The sequence below is a fragment of the Dermacentor variabilis genome, chromosome 9 (genome assembly GCF_050947875.1).
Source record: "Dermacentor variabilis isolate Ectoservices chromosome 9, ASM5094787v1, whole genome shotgun sequence".
NCBI classification, from domain to species: domain Eukaryota; kingdom Metazoa; phylum Arthropoda; class Arachnida; order Ixodida; family Ixodidae; genus Dermacentor; species Dermacentor variabilis.
In genome coordinates, this window is record NC_134576.1 from 81,932,455 (window position 1) to 81,949,072 (window position 16,618).

A 16,618-nucleotide genomic window follows, 5' to 3' on the forward strand; every position below is an offset into this window, starting at 1 on the left:
TTTCGTATCCCTGCGGCCGCCGGCAGCGCCAGTCGGCGTCGCGCAAAATGGCGGAGCCATCGGCCGACGGTTCAGTAGTCGTCGCGCTCAACAACGGTGATGCGACACCTGCACCGGTGACACCGACGTCGGCAGCACCCACGACGACGAGCACGACGACAGACTCCGTCCAGAATGACAAGGAGGATGATGAGGATCCGCTCAGTGGCCTGGACAAGAGCTCCCTGCTGGCCGTGCTCAAGTTCCTCAAAAAGAACAAGCTCCAAGAGACCGAGCTGATCCTTCGCAAAGAGGCAAAGCTCCTCAACGACGGACTCCTGCAAGACGACGCGGCGCAGACTACCACTTCTTCCGCGTCTGACGTGAGTAGCGTCCTCTCGACGTACAAGAGCGAGGGTGATCCCGACATCTACGAGGACAGCTACACGAGTTTCAAACGGTTCATAGAGTCGTCGCTCGACTCGTACCGGCACGAGTTGGCGATGGTCCTGTATCCGGCTTTCGTGCACATGTATCTGGAGCTGGTATACAACGAGCACGAGCAGCAGGCGGTAAAGTTCATGGAGCGGTTCGGTCCCGAGCAGGAGGAGTACTACCAGGAGGACGTTAAGAGGCTCGCATGTCTGACCAAGAAGGATCACATGAAGGGTAACGAGTTCATGGACAACTTCAGGTCGGGCCAGTTCACTGTGCGCATGTCGCGCGACACGTACAACTTCCTCAAGCGCTACCTGCAGGACAAGAAGAACACGGTGCTGCAGAACATCGTGCAGGAGCACCTCTACCTCGACGTGTACGAAGGGATCGCGCGCGCCAAGGCGCAGCTGGACGCAACGGCCGGCGCCTTCCTGGGCGAGGCGGCGAGGCAAGCGAACAAGGTCAAGGTGTACTACGGCCTGCTCAAGGAGCCCGAGCTGACCATCCCGCTGGACGAGGACGACGACGGCGGCGACGGTGACGACAAGCCGAAGAAGAAGAAGCCCAAGAAGGACACGCTGCTCTCGAAGAAGGCGCGCAACGACCCGAATGCGCCGCCAAACAGCCGGATCCCGCTTCCCGAGCTGCGCGACGCCGACAAGATGGACAAGGTAACCGCCATGAAGGAGGCCCTCAAGCGGGTTCGGCTGGGTCCCGAGAGCCTACCGTCCATCTGCTTCTACACCTTCCTCAACTCGTACCGGGGCGTGACGGTGGCCGAGGTGTCCGAGGACAGCACGTTGCTGGCCGCCGGCTTCGGCGACTCGTCCATCCGCGTGTGGACCCTGACCCCGAACAAGCTGAAGGGGATGAAGTCGGCGCACGAGCTCGAGACCATCGACAAGGACGCCGAGGACGTCCTCTACCGTATGATGGACGATCGCAGCGGCGTAGACGTGCGCATCCTGCTGGGACACAGCGGACCCGTGACGTCGGTGAGCTTCAGCCCGGATCACACATACCTGCTGTCCTCGTCGGAGGACGCCACCATTCGACTGTGGAGCCTGTTGACGTGGACTAACGTGGTCTGCTATAGGGGCCACTGCTTCCCCATCTGGGATGTGAGGTTCAGCCCGCACGGCTTCTACTTTGCCTCGTGCGGCCACGACCGGACGGCGCGCCTCTGGTCCACGGACTCCTACCAGCCGCTGCGAGTTTTCACAGGTCTGTTGTGTGTGACTCTCCGGTGTGCACCTTAGTGCGTGTCACATGGTATTGGCATGCCATGCCACTGCTGCTTGACGCATGTTGTTGGGTTTGATGCCTCTGTGTCTTGTGCACTGCGGCGGTTTCTCATCTTGGTGATGAAGCTATGGTGAAACATAGCCTTTTTTTCTGCACTGGCACGGCTGCGTTAGTGTCTGTTGTGCAAATTTCAGTGCATCTTGAGTGGCGCACCGTGGGATCATGCAGTCAGCATTTGGACACAGAAAAGGCGCATTCTTATCATTTAAATAATGTTATTTGTTGCACTGTTCCCCACCCAAGCAAAAACATTTATGTTGAGCAAGTACATTCTCTAGGGTAATTATTACCCATACAGCTAACCTTTTCTACACTCCACGTGCTTAAACAGTATGGACCTAACTGCCATTGACATGATGCGCCTTATTGCAAAAGTCTGGCTCTTTTGAGCTGAATCAATAACACATAAATAACACTATATAATGTCACGGGCGGCGATCCTGTGGTCTGTGCTTGGACGATGACGGCGACGACGGTTTGGCTATCTTGTGTGCACACACTAGCCCTACCATTGCTGCAGCGTTGTGCACCTTGCCTTCTAAATATACCATTCGTATATAGATTCTCCCCGTACTTTGGTGGAAATGCGGGGTAAGCTTACACTACAACACTGGGAACTGGATCTTTGCAGCGGACGGCACGTTGCTGCCACCGCAGTGACTGACCAAGTGACCTAGTGTGAACAAGGCCCATCACTGGTCGTAAGAGAGTTTTAGCTTGTCCGGTACTCCAGTTAATGCAGGCGGACTGGTCGTTTTACTGGAGAGGTGCAGGCGTAAACGTGAGCAGCCAGAGCGGTTCAGCCACCTGGAGGGGGCAGTGCTCAACCTGACAAACATGGAGCTAATATCGTAGTAACCAAGTGTTTTTTTTTTTCACTGCAGGTCTAAATTTTCACAGGGGCATAATTTCGTCACGATTCGCCACTGCCAAAAATTTACATCAGCAGTGAAGTAGAACATACTTGGCTGATGCAATGTTAGCTCTGTGTTTGTGTGTTTCAGCTCTGCCCCACGAGATGCTGGGCACCTGTCAAGCTGCTCACGTTTATGCTTCCTACCAATCTGATAAAACACCCAGTCCACCTTTGCTTACTGGAACGCCGGACAAGCTAAAACTCTATTCTCTTGCACCCTCATGATGCAGGAACATAAAGTGAAACAAGCGGCGGGGACGTCGATGAGTGGCTGGCTATGTATGAGCATGTCAGTAACAATAACAAGTGGGACCCGATGATAATGCTTGCGAATGTCGTCTTATATTTGCGGGACACTGCTCGACACTTGTTCGAGATGCATGAGGAGGATTTGACAAGTGGGAACATCTGTAAGCAGAAATTACACTGTCAATTTGGGAAACCTATCGAACGACAACTAGCAGCCAAGAAAGAACTCACAATTTGTGCGCAGACGTCCACAGAGCCGTACATCTCCTATATTCAGAACATGCTGGCCCTGTGCTACAAGGTCGACAAGGACATGCCTTAAACAGGCAATGTCGGACACGTACTGAAAGGCATAGCCGATGCCTTCAATCTGCTACTGTGTAAGAGTTACTCTACTGTGGAGACTGTCTTCGCAGAACGTCATCGTTGTAAGCAGGCAAAAAGTCAACATATCACTCACTGCTTCGAGCGACTTCTCAATATGGCTGCCACATCCTCGTGCGAAGGTTTATCCATGTTACGTCATACACCAGCTCCAGAAAACGTTGCCAAGATCATCCGTCGAGAACTCGAGGCCATGTCACCTGTTACTCCTCATGACGGTATGCAAGACAACAACCTGGCTACTGTTGCACTATTACAGGCCATGGTTTGCCAAGAGGTCGCGAATATGGGCATTTTACCTGACTTTCATAACGGTAATGCTGCTCCCAATGGCCTCCCCAGTCATCGCTGCTGCTACACCAAACGTGACTTTTATGCCACATTCTCGAAATCCAGCCGAATGGCGCATGCCCATCTGCTTCATATGCTATAGGATTGGACCCATCGCCCACCATTGCCGCAACCACTGGCCCACGTCATACCGACCAAGCCTTTACAATTGGTGGCGCCTGGAACGTGCACCATATGCTCCGTTGTTCTGTTCTCAGGCCTTAAGTGCTGATCCTCCTCCTAGGGAAGACCGGAGCAGCTGCTAACCATCGCCTGCTCACTTCAACGTCGCCGCTATCCATCTCCCTTTAACCGCCTCACGGAAAACTAGCCAGTGCAGCCCCCAGAGGTGACACTGCATTTACAACCTGACCTGAAAATCCTCAGATTCCCTCATAATCCTTCATACATGATGCAACCTTCTTGAAGTTCTGGCTGATGGTGTGGCAGTTACTGCTCTTGTTAATACTGGCATGCAAATGTCTGTAATGAGCTCTAACTTCTGCCACCACCTCCAGAAAGTCCCGACGCCCACGGTTTCGCCTACCGTTTGAATAGCCAACAGTATTACACCTGTCGTGCTTGGAGTGTGCACTGCACGCATCACTATTTTCGGTCACCAAACATCTGTTCTCTTTGCTGTCCTAGAGCAGTGCCCCTATGACCTCATCCTTGGAATTTACTTACTGTCCACACACGCTGCACTTATCGACTTCTCTGCGAGACTTCTCCGGCTAGAACTCCCTTCATGCTCCGACAATGTCGCTGCCGGCACACCCCACCTATGTTCCGTCCAGTTCAACTGCCACCGCATGCCGCAGTATACATCCAGCTTCCACCCCTACCTGATGACGGCTACATTGCCTTCCCTATTCCTGAAATCACCATGACACGCAACGTCACGCTCCCCTATATGGTGGTGACAGTTAGAAACAACTGAACTTCTTTTCCTATCCTCAACTTTTGCTTCTTGACGCAGGTTTTTCCCTGCGGCATATCACTCACGCATCTGACCCTATTGGCTGACCTTATAGTTTATGCCCTGACCACAGAACCGCCACCGGATTTTCCACTGTTGTCATCACAGTCGGGTTCGTCCTATGACCACTTCACACCTATGATATAAGGAGACCTCGCTCCAGCACTGGCAGCTGCCCTTCATTGCATGCTGGTTTCCTACCATGATATCTTTGACTTTGGCAATCATTCTCTAGGCCAGACCTCCGTCGTCACCCATCGCATTCATGCCAACGATGCGAGTCCTGTTCACCGACGGCCTTTCTGTGTGTCAGCTTCAAAGTATGCTGTCATAAAACTGGAAGTGGATAAAATGCTTGGCAAAGGCATAATTGAGCCTTTGTGCAGTCCTTGGGCCTTGCCCATCGTACTTGTGAAAAAGAGGACAATCGCTGGGGATTCTGTGTAGACTACTGCCATCTCAACCAGATTACCAAGAGGGATGTGTATTCTCTCCCGCATATTGATGATGCGCTCAACTGCTTGCACTGTGCCAGATATTTCTCTTCAATTGACCTGTGCTCAGGACACCGGCAAATCCCTGCTTTCTTGATTCCTGATAGCCTCTATCAATTTGAAGTGATGCCTTTTGGCCTATGTAATGCTACTTTCAAGCGCATGATGCACTCTCTTCTTCGATGCGTCAAGTGGTCCATATGCCTTTGCTACCTTGATGATGATATCATTTTTTTGACTACTTTTGAAGAACATCTCACTCGCCTGTCCACCGTGCGTGATGCTTTTCGCCATGCTCGCCTTCAGCTTAACTCATCGAAATGTCTCTCTGGGCACTGTCAAATCTGCATACTTGTCCACCTTATTGACGCAGCAGGCATGCAGCCAGACCCTGACAGAGTTCGCACAGTTAGTCAATTCCATACTCCGCGATCAGCCAAGGACGGTCACAGTTTTCATCACCTATGCTCATACTTCCGTCATTTTGTCCAGAACTTCATGGAAGTAGCCTGCCCTCTCACTGGCCTGCTCAAGAAGGACGTCATTTTCACTTGGGGTCATGAAGAAGTGGACGCCTTTTCTTCGCTCGTTGCCATCCTAATAAACTCGCTTGTTGTAGCACATTCCGACCCGTCAGCCAGCAAAGACATTTGTATCGATGCCAGCGGCCACAGTATAGGCACTCTCCTCGCACAACAGCAACATGGCCTACAGCACGTCGTCGCCTGCGCAAGCTGCCTCCTGTCACCGTCGGAGCAAAATTACTCCATCACACAACACAAGTGCTTAGCTCTCGTCTGGGCCATCGCAAAATTCGGACCATACCTGTATGGCAGGGACTTCTCAGTTATTACAGACCACCATGTACTTTGCTGGCTTTCCTCACTCAAGGACCCCACTGGTCACCTTGACCGTTGGCCACGCTCGCAAGAATATACCTTTCTTGTATATAAATATATGTTTATGTGTGTGTGTGTATATACAGGGTGTCCCATGTAACTTGGGCCAAGAATTTCAAAATGAAAGGTGCGTCGGAAGTGAACTGAACCAAATGCATACTATTCGCAATAGCCTGTAGTAACGCAGGCAATTTTTTTTTTTATCCCCATAATCACTAAAGTTTAATTAAAGTTTTCATTATTGGCTGAGGACTCCAAGTATGATACGCAGATTTGTAGAGCACCTTCAGAAATCACCAGTCGAGTTGTTTCCTGTACGATGTGTCTCGCGTAGTCCTTTTTTCCTGGTTGCAGTGAAAGCCCACGAAATATGAAAAAAGCCACGTGACGGAATCCTTGCACAGTGGTATCATGCTGCTCTCAAGCGTATGTCCAGTGAACAAGGTTGGCTCCCGTTGGGTGACGTCGCAAATGCATGCTCCTGGCTGAGCGATGCTGAGGAGATAAATAACGCCCTGCCGTTTCCCCATCGCCAGTCATGATGCAGCTGACGTTCATTGAATGCATGCTTGAGAGCAGCATGATGTCACTGCGCAAGTGCTCCATCGTGTGACTTTTTCATATTTTGCAAGGAAAAAAACCGGAAAGAAGGACTACCTGGAAAAAAAAAGGACTACGTGAGACGTGCAGGAAACAACTCGATCGGTGGTTTCTGAAGGTGCTCTACAAATGTGCATGTCATACTTGGAGTCCTCAGCCAATCATTAAAAAGTTGGGTTATTTAACTTAATTAATGAGTGAGTTATAGGGAAAACAAGAAATTGCCTGAGTTACTATAGGCCAGTGCGAATCGTATACACTCAGTTCAGTTTGCTTCTGACGCATCTTTAGCTTTTAAAATCTTGGCTCAAGTTACGTGGGACACCCTGTGTGTGTGTGTGTGTGTGTTTGTGTGTTTGTGTGTGTGTGTGTGTGTGTGTGTGTGTGTGTGTGTGTGTGTGTGTGTGTGTGTGTGTGTGTGTGCGTACATGCGTCAGAAGCCAACAAACAAAGACATCAAGGACTTGTCCTTGGTTCTTTGTTGGCTTATGATATGAATAATAAAATTCAGGCTCCTTGGTTCCCAATCTTCTCAATCTCTCTCTCTCTCTCTATGTGTTTATATATGTATATATATAGCACGCATAATGCGAAGACGTGGGTTCGTATCCCACCTGTGGCCAGTTGATTTTCATCCACTATTATTCCATTTATCATTTCGTTAATTAAGAATGGGTTAGTTATAGTAACCAGGCATAAGATATCTCAGAAATGGGGTAGGAAAATGGTGCCGTGGTAGCTCAATGGGTAAGAGCATCACAAGCATAATGCGAAGACGTGGGCTCGTATCCCAGTTGCAGCAAGTTGTTCTTTTATCCACTTTCATTACCATTGAGTTATCATTTCATTAATTCAATTAAGAACAAGTAATTTCCCTATGCTGTCCTTGTTATTGTTCGTTGGCTTTCTATGATCTAATATATAAATTTAAAATAAACTTCTATGTTACAGAAACATTAAGTGTGGTTGGGTGTTCATAACGAAATGCAACAGCTAATGTCAGACAGCATTTCACACACTTCAGCACACATTACAGACTAAAATGACTGGCAGTGGCCGCACACTCTCAGGTTGTTCCTTTGGATATCTTAGTGCTGTTTCTGGTCATTCTTCTATGCACAAGCCCTTGATATTTTTGCAACACAGAGTCGAAGGTTAGGTTTTGCCAATTTGAGCCCTTTGGCTGCCTGACCAGGTAGACACCAATAGCATCTGGAGCTGGAATAACCAAGCCATCAAATTGTTATGTGGTTCATCATTAGGTATAAGTGCACGCCAACATTTTTTTACCCATTCTCTTTTATTGTGCCTTGTACTAAAATGCATGTATTTCTAACCCCTACATTCTCATCCAAGGCTTTCTGTGTAAGATTTTTTTCATATTTTCCTTAAGGTGCTAGTTGAGTCTGTCTAGTGAACGTTTCAACTTCAACTCTTCTTGCATCTTCAGTATCATTAGAAAGCTACAGCAGCAGCAGACTAGATCAAAAAGGTTGAATTGTTGACGAGTTTGTTGCGTCCAGAAATAGAAATTCTGTGCCTGAACTGTCAAGAATACTTTGAAGAGCCCCTCACCAAGCCTCATTTGAAACTATGGCTCAAGTGTTGGTAGTTGCAAGGCCCCATCTGGGGAGAATTTTACAGCTAGAATTTTCCAAATGGCTCATTAGAGGATATATGAGAAATTGAAATTCCATGTGACTATGCTGCCAAGAGGCGTGCTTTACTGCCAACGTATGCAGTAGGTCCTCAAGCGGCATTTCTTGCCCTTCAGGGATCCCTTCAGGTTTACATCATGAGCTCCACCTTTCTATATATATATATACATTTTGCTGTTTCTTGCTGTACGTGCACTTTCACTGGCAGTATTGCATGTTCTACATTGGAGGCTTTGCTGAAGTCGTGACACAATCGGTGACATTACAGGCAGTGTATCTGACGGAGACGTATTTGTGCGCGTGAGCTTGACTCTCTGACTGGAAGTGAGGCTCCCTCGAGCCAAAGGGTACCACAGGCTTCTGTTTAAAATTTTAGCTGTTTTCGTGCCATGCAGCCATTTGATACTTCGCCGACACGATTGCCACCATGTGATTTATGCATCTACGCACCATGCTTGTGTCTTTGCGATGCCCAAACTTGGTGAGTCGCCCTTTAAGGTGTAAGAACAGTGCCGACTGTTTTGTAGGCACTGTGCTTTGAAAACAGCGAACCAGTTGAAAAGTTATTGCTTATAAAGAAACACAGGAAGAAAAGAACCTGCTGCACAACAAGAAATTGGCATTGCGCTAGCCATGCTGACTTCTCCAAGTCTCATTTTAACATGCTTGGCACACATTAGCAGAAGTTCAATCAGGAGTGTACCAAAGATGGTGGCAATCTTTTCTGCATGCAGTCGATTTCATTTGATAGTGAAATTGCGGTGGCTTGCAGTTGTCACAAAAGTGCAGCTGTCTTCACATGTCGGGACTTCTGAAAAGTAATTCTTGTCAGCCAGAATTGCCAGTTCTTCTTCCGGCAATCTACTATTGAAATGGCAAATGGCCAGCGAGTGCACTCATTTCACTCAAGAAAGTTCCAATCATTTTATGCCCCAAAATTTTACTAGAGCAGATATTTGGGCTGGTCGGTTATTTATTAACAGCACAAAAACCATGGGCATAGCATACAAGAGCACTGTGTATGTATTTTCTGTGTTACAGTCTTCATTCTACGGGCTGTGACTAGAGCATTATGCTGAAAGTAACAGGAGAATGATAGGTGGCATGCCAGGAAATGGCTTTAGAAAATGCACAAAAGCATGGGAAATAATGTCATATCTGCTTTTGAGAGTATCTGAAATGGCAACAGCATCAGAAATGCGTTGGTATACACAGTTGCTGTTCCACATCATGGTTGTAAGACAAATTACTCTTATGCATAGATAAGTGCCATACATTTGGGTAATTATTTCACTTTGCTTCATTGTGCTTTTTTTGCATATTGTGAGGTTGGCCAGCTGCTGAAATGTATTAATTAGCATCAATAGAATTCAGATGATAACAGAGAAACGACCACATCTTATCCATGCTATAGTGTACCAATAGTACGTGCTTTCCACATTAAGACCTTCTTTCATGCATTTAACTCTTTAATCCACAATCCAGAGCTGTACTTGTCATGGTAGGTTGTACCGATATCACCAATGACGAGTCACCCTAGTTCAGCTTGATGTTGTACTGCTCCCACTTCCAAAGACAAGTTACGGTCGGTAGTTGGCTTCGGTTTCAATTCGCAACTTTTGAGGGCAGTACAAGTCTGGAAAAGTGAAGTAATGAGAGTAAAGTATTTTCAGAACCAGAAATCAGCATAGGAAAAATTGTGACAAAAAAAGAAAGCTTGGGAAATTTGGTACATTCTGTAGGAGTTCATTTGGGAGTTAAAGGGTTAAGCCTGTCAGAAGCGTTTCATAAACTTGGCATGGCATGTGATGTATGTATTTATGCTGCTACTGTCTTGTCTTTGTCATGAAAGGCATGCATTAGTGTTACTTGACAAACCCACAGCAACAGTATTTTGAAGAATGAGAAATGCATAGGGTCTAATTTTTGAACCTTATGTACTCGTTGGGAACGGTCAGATGGTAGGAAGCCACTTCGTTACCAATAATACCGTATAGACACATGTAACGGCCGGAACAATTTTGATGAGGTGTGGCCCTTACATGGGACCGAACCTTTTGGTCAAGCTGATATGGTGACTTGTGCGGATCCTGGATTTGCACTAGAGGTCAATGCGTAGCTCTCACCATCTAGCAGCGGCACACAAAAGTACGCAGCGCACGAAAATTAGCTGATGTGCATACATGGCACCGGGGCACCGAATGCGATTGCTTTTCTGTTGGAATTATTTTTGCAAATTTTGGCCTGCCAAGTTGGAAGTGCGGCCCTTACAGCGGGGCAGCTCTTGCACGAGTGTATACGGTATACTGCTTCCAGGTAGCATCAAGTCTTTTATGCTGCATAAGAGAGAATACATTGCCGTAAAACAATAGACTCTATAGTTGCCATCACAAAACAATGAAAATATACATATTGATAGATTATTTGCTCATGAGGATTCTTTTTTTCTTCGAGAAAGATTAAGCTACATATATGACTATAATGAAATTGATCAAATGTGAACTAGCATGTTGCATGTGATGTTTTAACATCAAGCTGTATTGTACAGTGCTGGCTCGCACACGCATCTTGCTTGTCTCGAAATCTTGCCCGACTTTTCTGCAGAGTTGATGTTTCCTGATGCACATTGGTAGGAGAGTCGTTTGGTGTGGCTCTCTTATTAGTCCTTTGTTGCCAATTTTCATCATTTGCTTTGAGGAGGCATTGTTAAGCACTAATAGCTGTTCGTGAATGGGATGAACAGGTGTGGTTAGTGTATAATTTACGAGTGTTTGGTAACTAGTTGAATTATCAGATCTTGTAGGCCCTCTCGAACTGTTTCAATGGGCTCGTATGTTAAGGGGTACAAGGGCATGTACAATAAATGGTCAGCATGATAATCGATTTCTTTGGTCTCTAGGAGACAGGCGATGGGGAGAGTAGCTGATGCGTGCGTCTCCATCTGCAGTGCGCTTTGTAGATGTGCTCATATTTTCTTAAGACCAGTTGCTAACGTTGCATGAATACAGATTTCAACATACAACAGCAGGGGAATATCACTATGCAAGCTAACATAATGCTTCTGTTTACTTGCACTTCGGAAATTTCCCATCGACCATTTCACTCCCCCTTGGCAAGAGCTACTTCTGTTGATGCTAAGCATGCATCACGTGCAAATGCATGAAGCTCCAGTACCATTAATGCCTACGTGTCGCTGCTTATTTCACCAAGTTGTACCACTGCCTAACATGGTTACGATAACTCAAGTGCAATGAGACCAAAGAAAAAGATCTAGCACCAGCACCATTTATGCCTGCTTGTCGCTGCCTGTTTCAACAAGTTGTACTACTGCCTACCATGGTTACAATAGCTCAAGTGTAGTGAGACCACAGAAAAAGATTTAACAGGGCACAGAAAGAACCCTGAGGTCAGAGTGCTGACTAACGACCAAATGGTTTATTTCTGGAAGTGCCATTGAGGGCATGTACAATAAATGGTCAGCATGATAATCGATTTCTTTGGTCTCTAGGAGACAGGCGATGGGGAGAGTAGCTGATGCGTGCGTCTCCATCTGTAAAGTCATTGAAAGCCCCAAATATCTCACAGGCACACTGTTTAAGGGGCTTTCATATTTCAGTTCTCAGAGTTGGGAACTGCGGCCGTGCCTGTGACAGTGGGTGGCAAGATAACTGTAGGGGGCCCTTTTAGTGAAGCAGCATGTTTACATAACCATTCATTGCTATACCTTCACATTTTACCATGTAGCACCAACTGACTTTTGTCTGGCAGTTGCAGTGTCGATGGTGTCCTGCATCATGGTTTTATATCTGGTTTTTACCAAGGTGCATCAAGCAGGCCCATTTGAGCATATTGTTCAAGTCTAAGGAAATTTTAATATATCAGCAGAAGTAGCAGTTTCAGCAGTAAAAGTGACCATTAAGACTTCAAATTAATGCTGAAAGAGATGAAGTTTCATCCTTCCCACAGTTATGGAACAGGCATAACCCATTATGGCAGCGTTTGTTCATTGTTCCTGAGCACTCATTTCTTTTTCTGATCTGTCCTTTACGTACTCGCCTCTGCCATGCAGATTCTAAATAACTTGTGGCAGAGTGCCCCAAAAAAGGCTACGGATTGTAGTTCAAGTGAGATCTTACAAGGAAAGAAAGAAGCTTGTTTGTAAACACCTTACATTCTCTGTGAGGTTCAGAGATGTGACCAATATGCAAGAAAATACTGAGCACTAGAGGGATAGTTAGCATTGCTACAGTGCTCTGTTGCGAGGTTTCTTTGTTGAAGCATTCGATTTCTTGTGCATACGCATACAAAAGTTTCTAAAGCCTAATGTAGTGCAAGACATGTGGGCTGATTGGAAGCATCAGTGGCATGCTCCGAGTTCAACCGAAGCTTTGGGTTTCTTACTGGGTTCTGACTTAGCATAACTGTTTTAGTGCTGTACACAATTGCCAGTTTCTTTGAGAATGAGTAGAAATTACGTCATCTTGAGTGATGCCACACAGAAAGGACAAGAGTTTTAGTAATATGGCAGGCACCTTATGTTGGAACATGGCTGAAACCTGTTTGCCCTCACTTATGCATTAAACCCAGTGCTTTGACTTTACTGCAAAAAGATGACACCACCAATCTCGTCTGCGAGAAATTTTTTATAATTGCCACAGACAATGCACGATTCCAACTATCCTAGACAGAGGAGGCATGTATGGCCCCTCAAACGCATGATTGGACTAATCGCCACTCTATGCCACCGGTTATGCAAAATTATACCATAATCATTCGGTTGGTGAAGCCATTAATACCTCTTTTCTCAGTGCAGTGCAGCGTCCAGTGCATAACCTTTGAGCACAGCATTATGCCATCTTTAGCCATAAATGTATTGTCCACCTGTAGCCTGTGTCACGTCAAGAATGCAGCGACAAGTGCATCTCAAATGTAATGCAAACGCATGCTCCAGTGAACTGCCTCATTTCCTCCTTCTTCTTCCTTATTAGAATCACTATCAGTTTATTCACATCAGTAATAAGACAAGAATTACAAGAAATGTATGCACAGAAGGAGAGAGGTCCAATAGTTGAAAACTGAATCAGGACCTATTTATTGGCACACTTATCCATTGCCTTGCTCAGGTCCTACGGTGTTGTGGACCTTCCGGTATAAAATAGTGTCCCGATTTGTAAAAGGACTAGCCCTATTTTTTGTGATGCACCTTTTAAGCTGTGCACTGGGAAGTCCTCTGGGTGCTAGATGAGGTTCATTGCCAGATCAAGCTCTTGGTTCATTGGTGTCTTCAATTTAGGCTTAGTATTTCTCCAGTCTTGGAAATTCTGGGCAGCACAAAACTGGACAGCGTGTTAAGATTGCTACGCTGTCTGCACAATGGTTGTAAACACCACATGCCAGAAGTTGCAAGCATTGAATGTGAGCTATTTAGGATGAATCCATTGTTATGTGCAGTGGGAACAAGAAAATAAGGACGAGAGAAGGGATGAACACAGCTGGGCACTACACACAGCTTTGCTGTTAAAGACCTGAAATGATGGCACATCCTTCCATCTAGCAAATTTGTGAACAGGTCAATCAAATGCCAAGGCCACTGACGCATGTTCTTTATTTTTTTTCCCCACACAGGGCACGTGTCCGACGTGGACTGCATCCAGTTCCACCACAACAGCAACTACGTTGCAACAGGCTCCAGTGACCGGACGGTGAGATTGTGGGACGTGCTGACCGGTAGTTGCGTGCGCTACATGACCGGGCACAAGGGGCGCATCTACTGCCTTCAGTTCAGCAACGACGGCCGGTTTCTTGCATCCGGGGGTGCCGACTGCAAGATTCTCATGTGGGACATTGCTCATGGCCACCTGCTCGCCGAGCTGTCCGGGCACACGGACACAATCTACTGCCTCTGCTTCAGTCGGGACACGGCAATTCTCGCCTCTGGGGGCATCGACAACTGCATCAAGCTGTGGGACTTTGCGCGGCTGATAGATGAGATAGATCTCGAAGATCTCAACATTTCCCATGCGCCGACGGTGCGGACAAACTGTGATGGGCTGCTCTTAGGCTCGTATCCGACCAAGGCGACGTCCATCTTGGCGCTGCATTTCACGAGGAGAAACCTCTTGCTAGCGGCCGGCATGTACCAGAGTGGTTCCTGAAATTGGGAGGGCATATTTTTTTAAAATCTGATGTGTTGTCACTTTAGTGCATTGGGCATATTTGCAAGCAACTCATCTGTCGCAATCTTATACATATGTATATAAGCTCATGTATCATCACTTTCTAGGGCAAATAAATGTATATGGCTGTATCTAAAGCTCTACCAAGCACATCATCTGTGTTTTTCTTGTTTTTTATATAAACTGCAGCCATGGGGAACTAACTGCACTAACTTAATGTTTTGCTACGAATTTTGGGATGGAGTCAAAGACCTGCTGTTTTGGAGGAGTGGTACACCACAATATGCGGGATATCTCTGCATACAATGATCATGCAAATGTGTTCATCTGTATGGCATGAATGTGAATAACGTTTTGCATGTAAATAAAGCTAATCATCTGAAATAAAGTCAAGTCACAAGCCCACCGTGTTGATGCAGCAGATTTTCCCAAACTACACCTTCAACTGTAATGCCCGCGGGCGTTCTCAGTAAAATCTTGCAAAATTGTACCCCACCTTTTCTGCTCAATCCATGACAAGGAAGAATACCAGTTGAATAGTCATGTCGCACTACTGCATACCTGGCAAGCCTCCCGAATTATTAGTAAGGTTTATTAATTTGGGATGTGTTGATAACTTTTAAAATATTTTGTCAAGCTTTATGAAAAGGTGAATAAGATTCACTCGTTAGCCTCCAAAGATTTTGTTGGAAATTTTTATGGTGGAAGCACACCAGAGGAATACTTGCTTTGAGCAAGTTTCCTAAAGCAGGCGAAATCAACAGCGTTGAATTTGCAGGTCAAGTCACTGTGATCTAAAAACAGTGTGTTGCGTGTCAGTCTCTGCTGTTCTAAGCTTGGTGCTGCCTGTGCTCTGCATCTAAATGTAAACAATTGTTATTGAAGTGCATGTGTATGCCTCAAAAGCGGTGTGCTCAGAGCAAGGTTAAAGACAAAAAAAACTCGATGCAACTATTCCCCTCCCTTCTCGGTGTCACATCCAGGGATCCTACGAGTTTTTAGGTTCTCGGGTCGGCAGGTATGCTACTGCATTTTGATGACAGCATACGTTCACTTGAAGCAATGCTAAAGAGAAACGCGGAATTAGTTTCAACTGGTTAATATGTTTTCAAAATGTTGTTTGGCGGGAAAAGGTTGGATGCTACTGTTGAAAACTTAAGCCTGAACTTGCTCACTTTTGAAAGTATCGTGCTGAAACTTCGGCACCTGTAACACCATCAACGCCTGTCTGTGAAGTCATAGATTTCAATGTATTTGCTCACACTAGGGCCAATGTAGGGCAGCAAATGTTTTCAAAATTTGCTAGTGTAATTTGTTGGCTTTTTTAAGATTCTGAAGTAGCCATTCTTTAATGATAAATATTTAACTCGACCCAAGTAGACGCTGCCAAAATCCGTGACGGCATTGCTGGTGCAGGAACTTCAGGCTGGTATCAACTGCTGTCTATCAATTTCGCCCATTTTCTGTCTTTGTAAGCGTTCTCTCACAGTAACAGCAGCCAAACTGCCATCATAAAAACAAAATTTACTAATGCTGCTTAACTTAGCTTTTGCTCTTTGTCTTTAGTGCTATAGCTGCAAAGGTAAGGGAATAGATTAGCATGCTTAACTGTACTTCTTACTCAAGGCACATTTAGTACATTCTTCATTAGGTACATGATGTTTTATCAGTATATAGCAGCAACAACTTGATTTGGGCAAGTTGGTTCATCTTGAGCAAAACTTCATGCAGGGTGGCGAAAAAATTGCCACGTGCAGCTCTGACGTCGTTTACGAGATATTTTTAGATTGTGGACAAGTGTGCATTGGACAAACCGGGCAATGTTTTAATGATGGAGCTAGGCAGAAGATGTAACAACGTAAAAAACAGGTAGAGTAGCCATTTAGCTGCGCATTGCAACAAATGCCCATGTACCTCAAAGATGTATATTCAGTGACACCAGCTTTCTGAAGCACACAAAGAGCAAAATAAGGAAGAAATTGTAGAAGCTTAATATATTACCAAAGCAGGATATAAATGTGTTAGCACAGCATCAGTCAGTCTAACAAAACTTGAGATAAATTTTCTAGATAAGCAACTCTACTTGTAGGCAGTACGCATGCCTTTTAACCTTTTTGGTTATTGTTTCTTTTTACATGTTATAAAAGCTGGTTGATTTTTCAATAAATTTTCCTGTTGACAGTACAGTGCTCGTCCTATTGTGTTTGTTTT

The 16,618-nt window shown here is 45.8% G+C and overlaps 1 protein-coding gene and 1 long non-coding RNA gene across 2 annotated transcripts in view; one reads left to right on the forward strand and one right to left on the reverse strand.

Annotated features, from left to right (window-relative positions):
* On the forward strand, positions 1–16,593 carry Taf5 (TATA-box binding protein associated factor 5). Its single transcript, XM_075668551.1, has 2 exons — positions 1–1,641; positions 13,857–16,593. Exons 1-2 carry the CDS (start codon positions 48–50, stop codon positions 14,384–14,386), a joined length of 2,124 nt encoding a protein of 707 aa, XP_075524666.1. The 5' UTR covers positions 1–47; the 3' UTR covers positions 14,387–16,593.
* LOC142557018 (uncharacterized) overlaps positions 13,292–16,618 on the reverse strand; it is a 202,683-nt gene continuing 199,356 nt past the window's right edge. The window contains exon 3 of the long non-coding RNA XR_012822695.1: positions 13,292–14,382. This is a non-coding gene — a long non-coding RNA (uncharacterized LOC142557018). The remainder of the gene's footprint in view (positions 14,383–16,618) is intronic.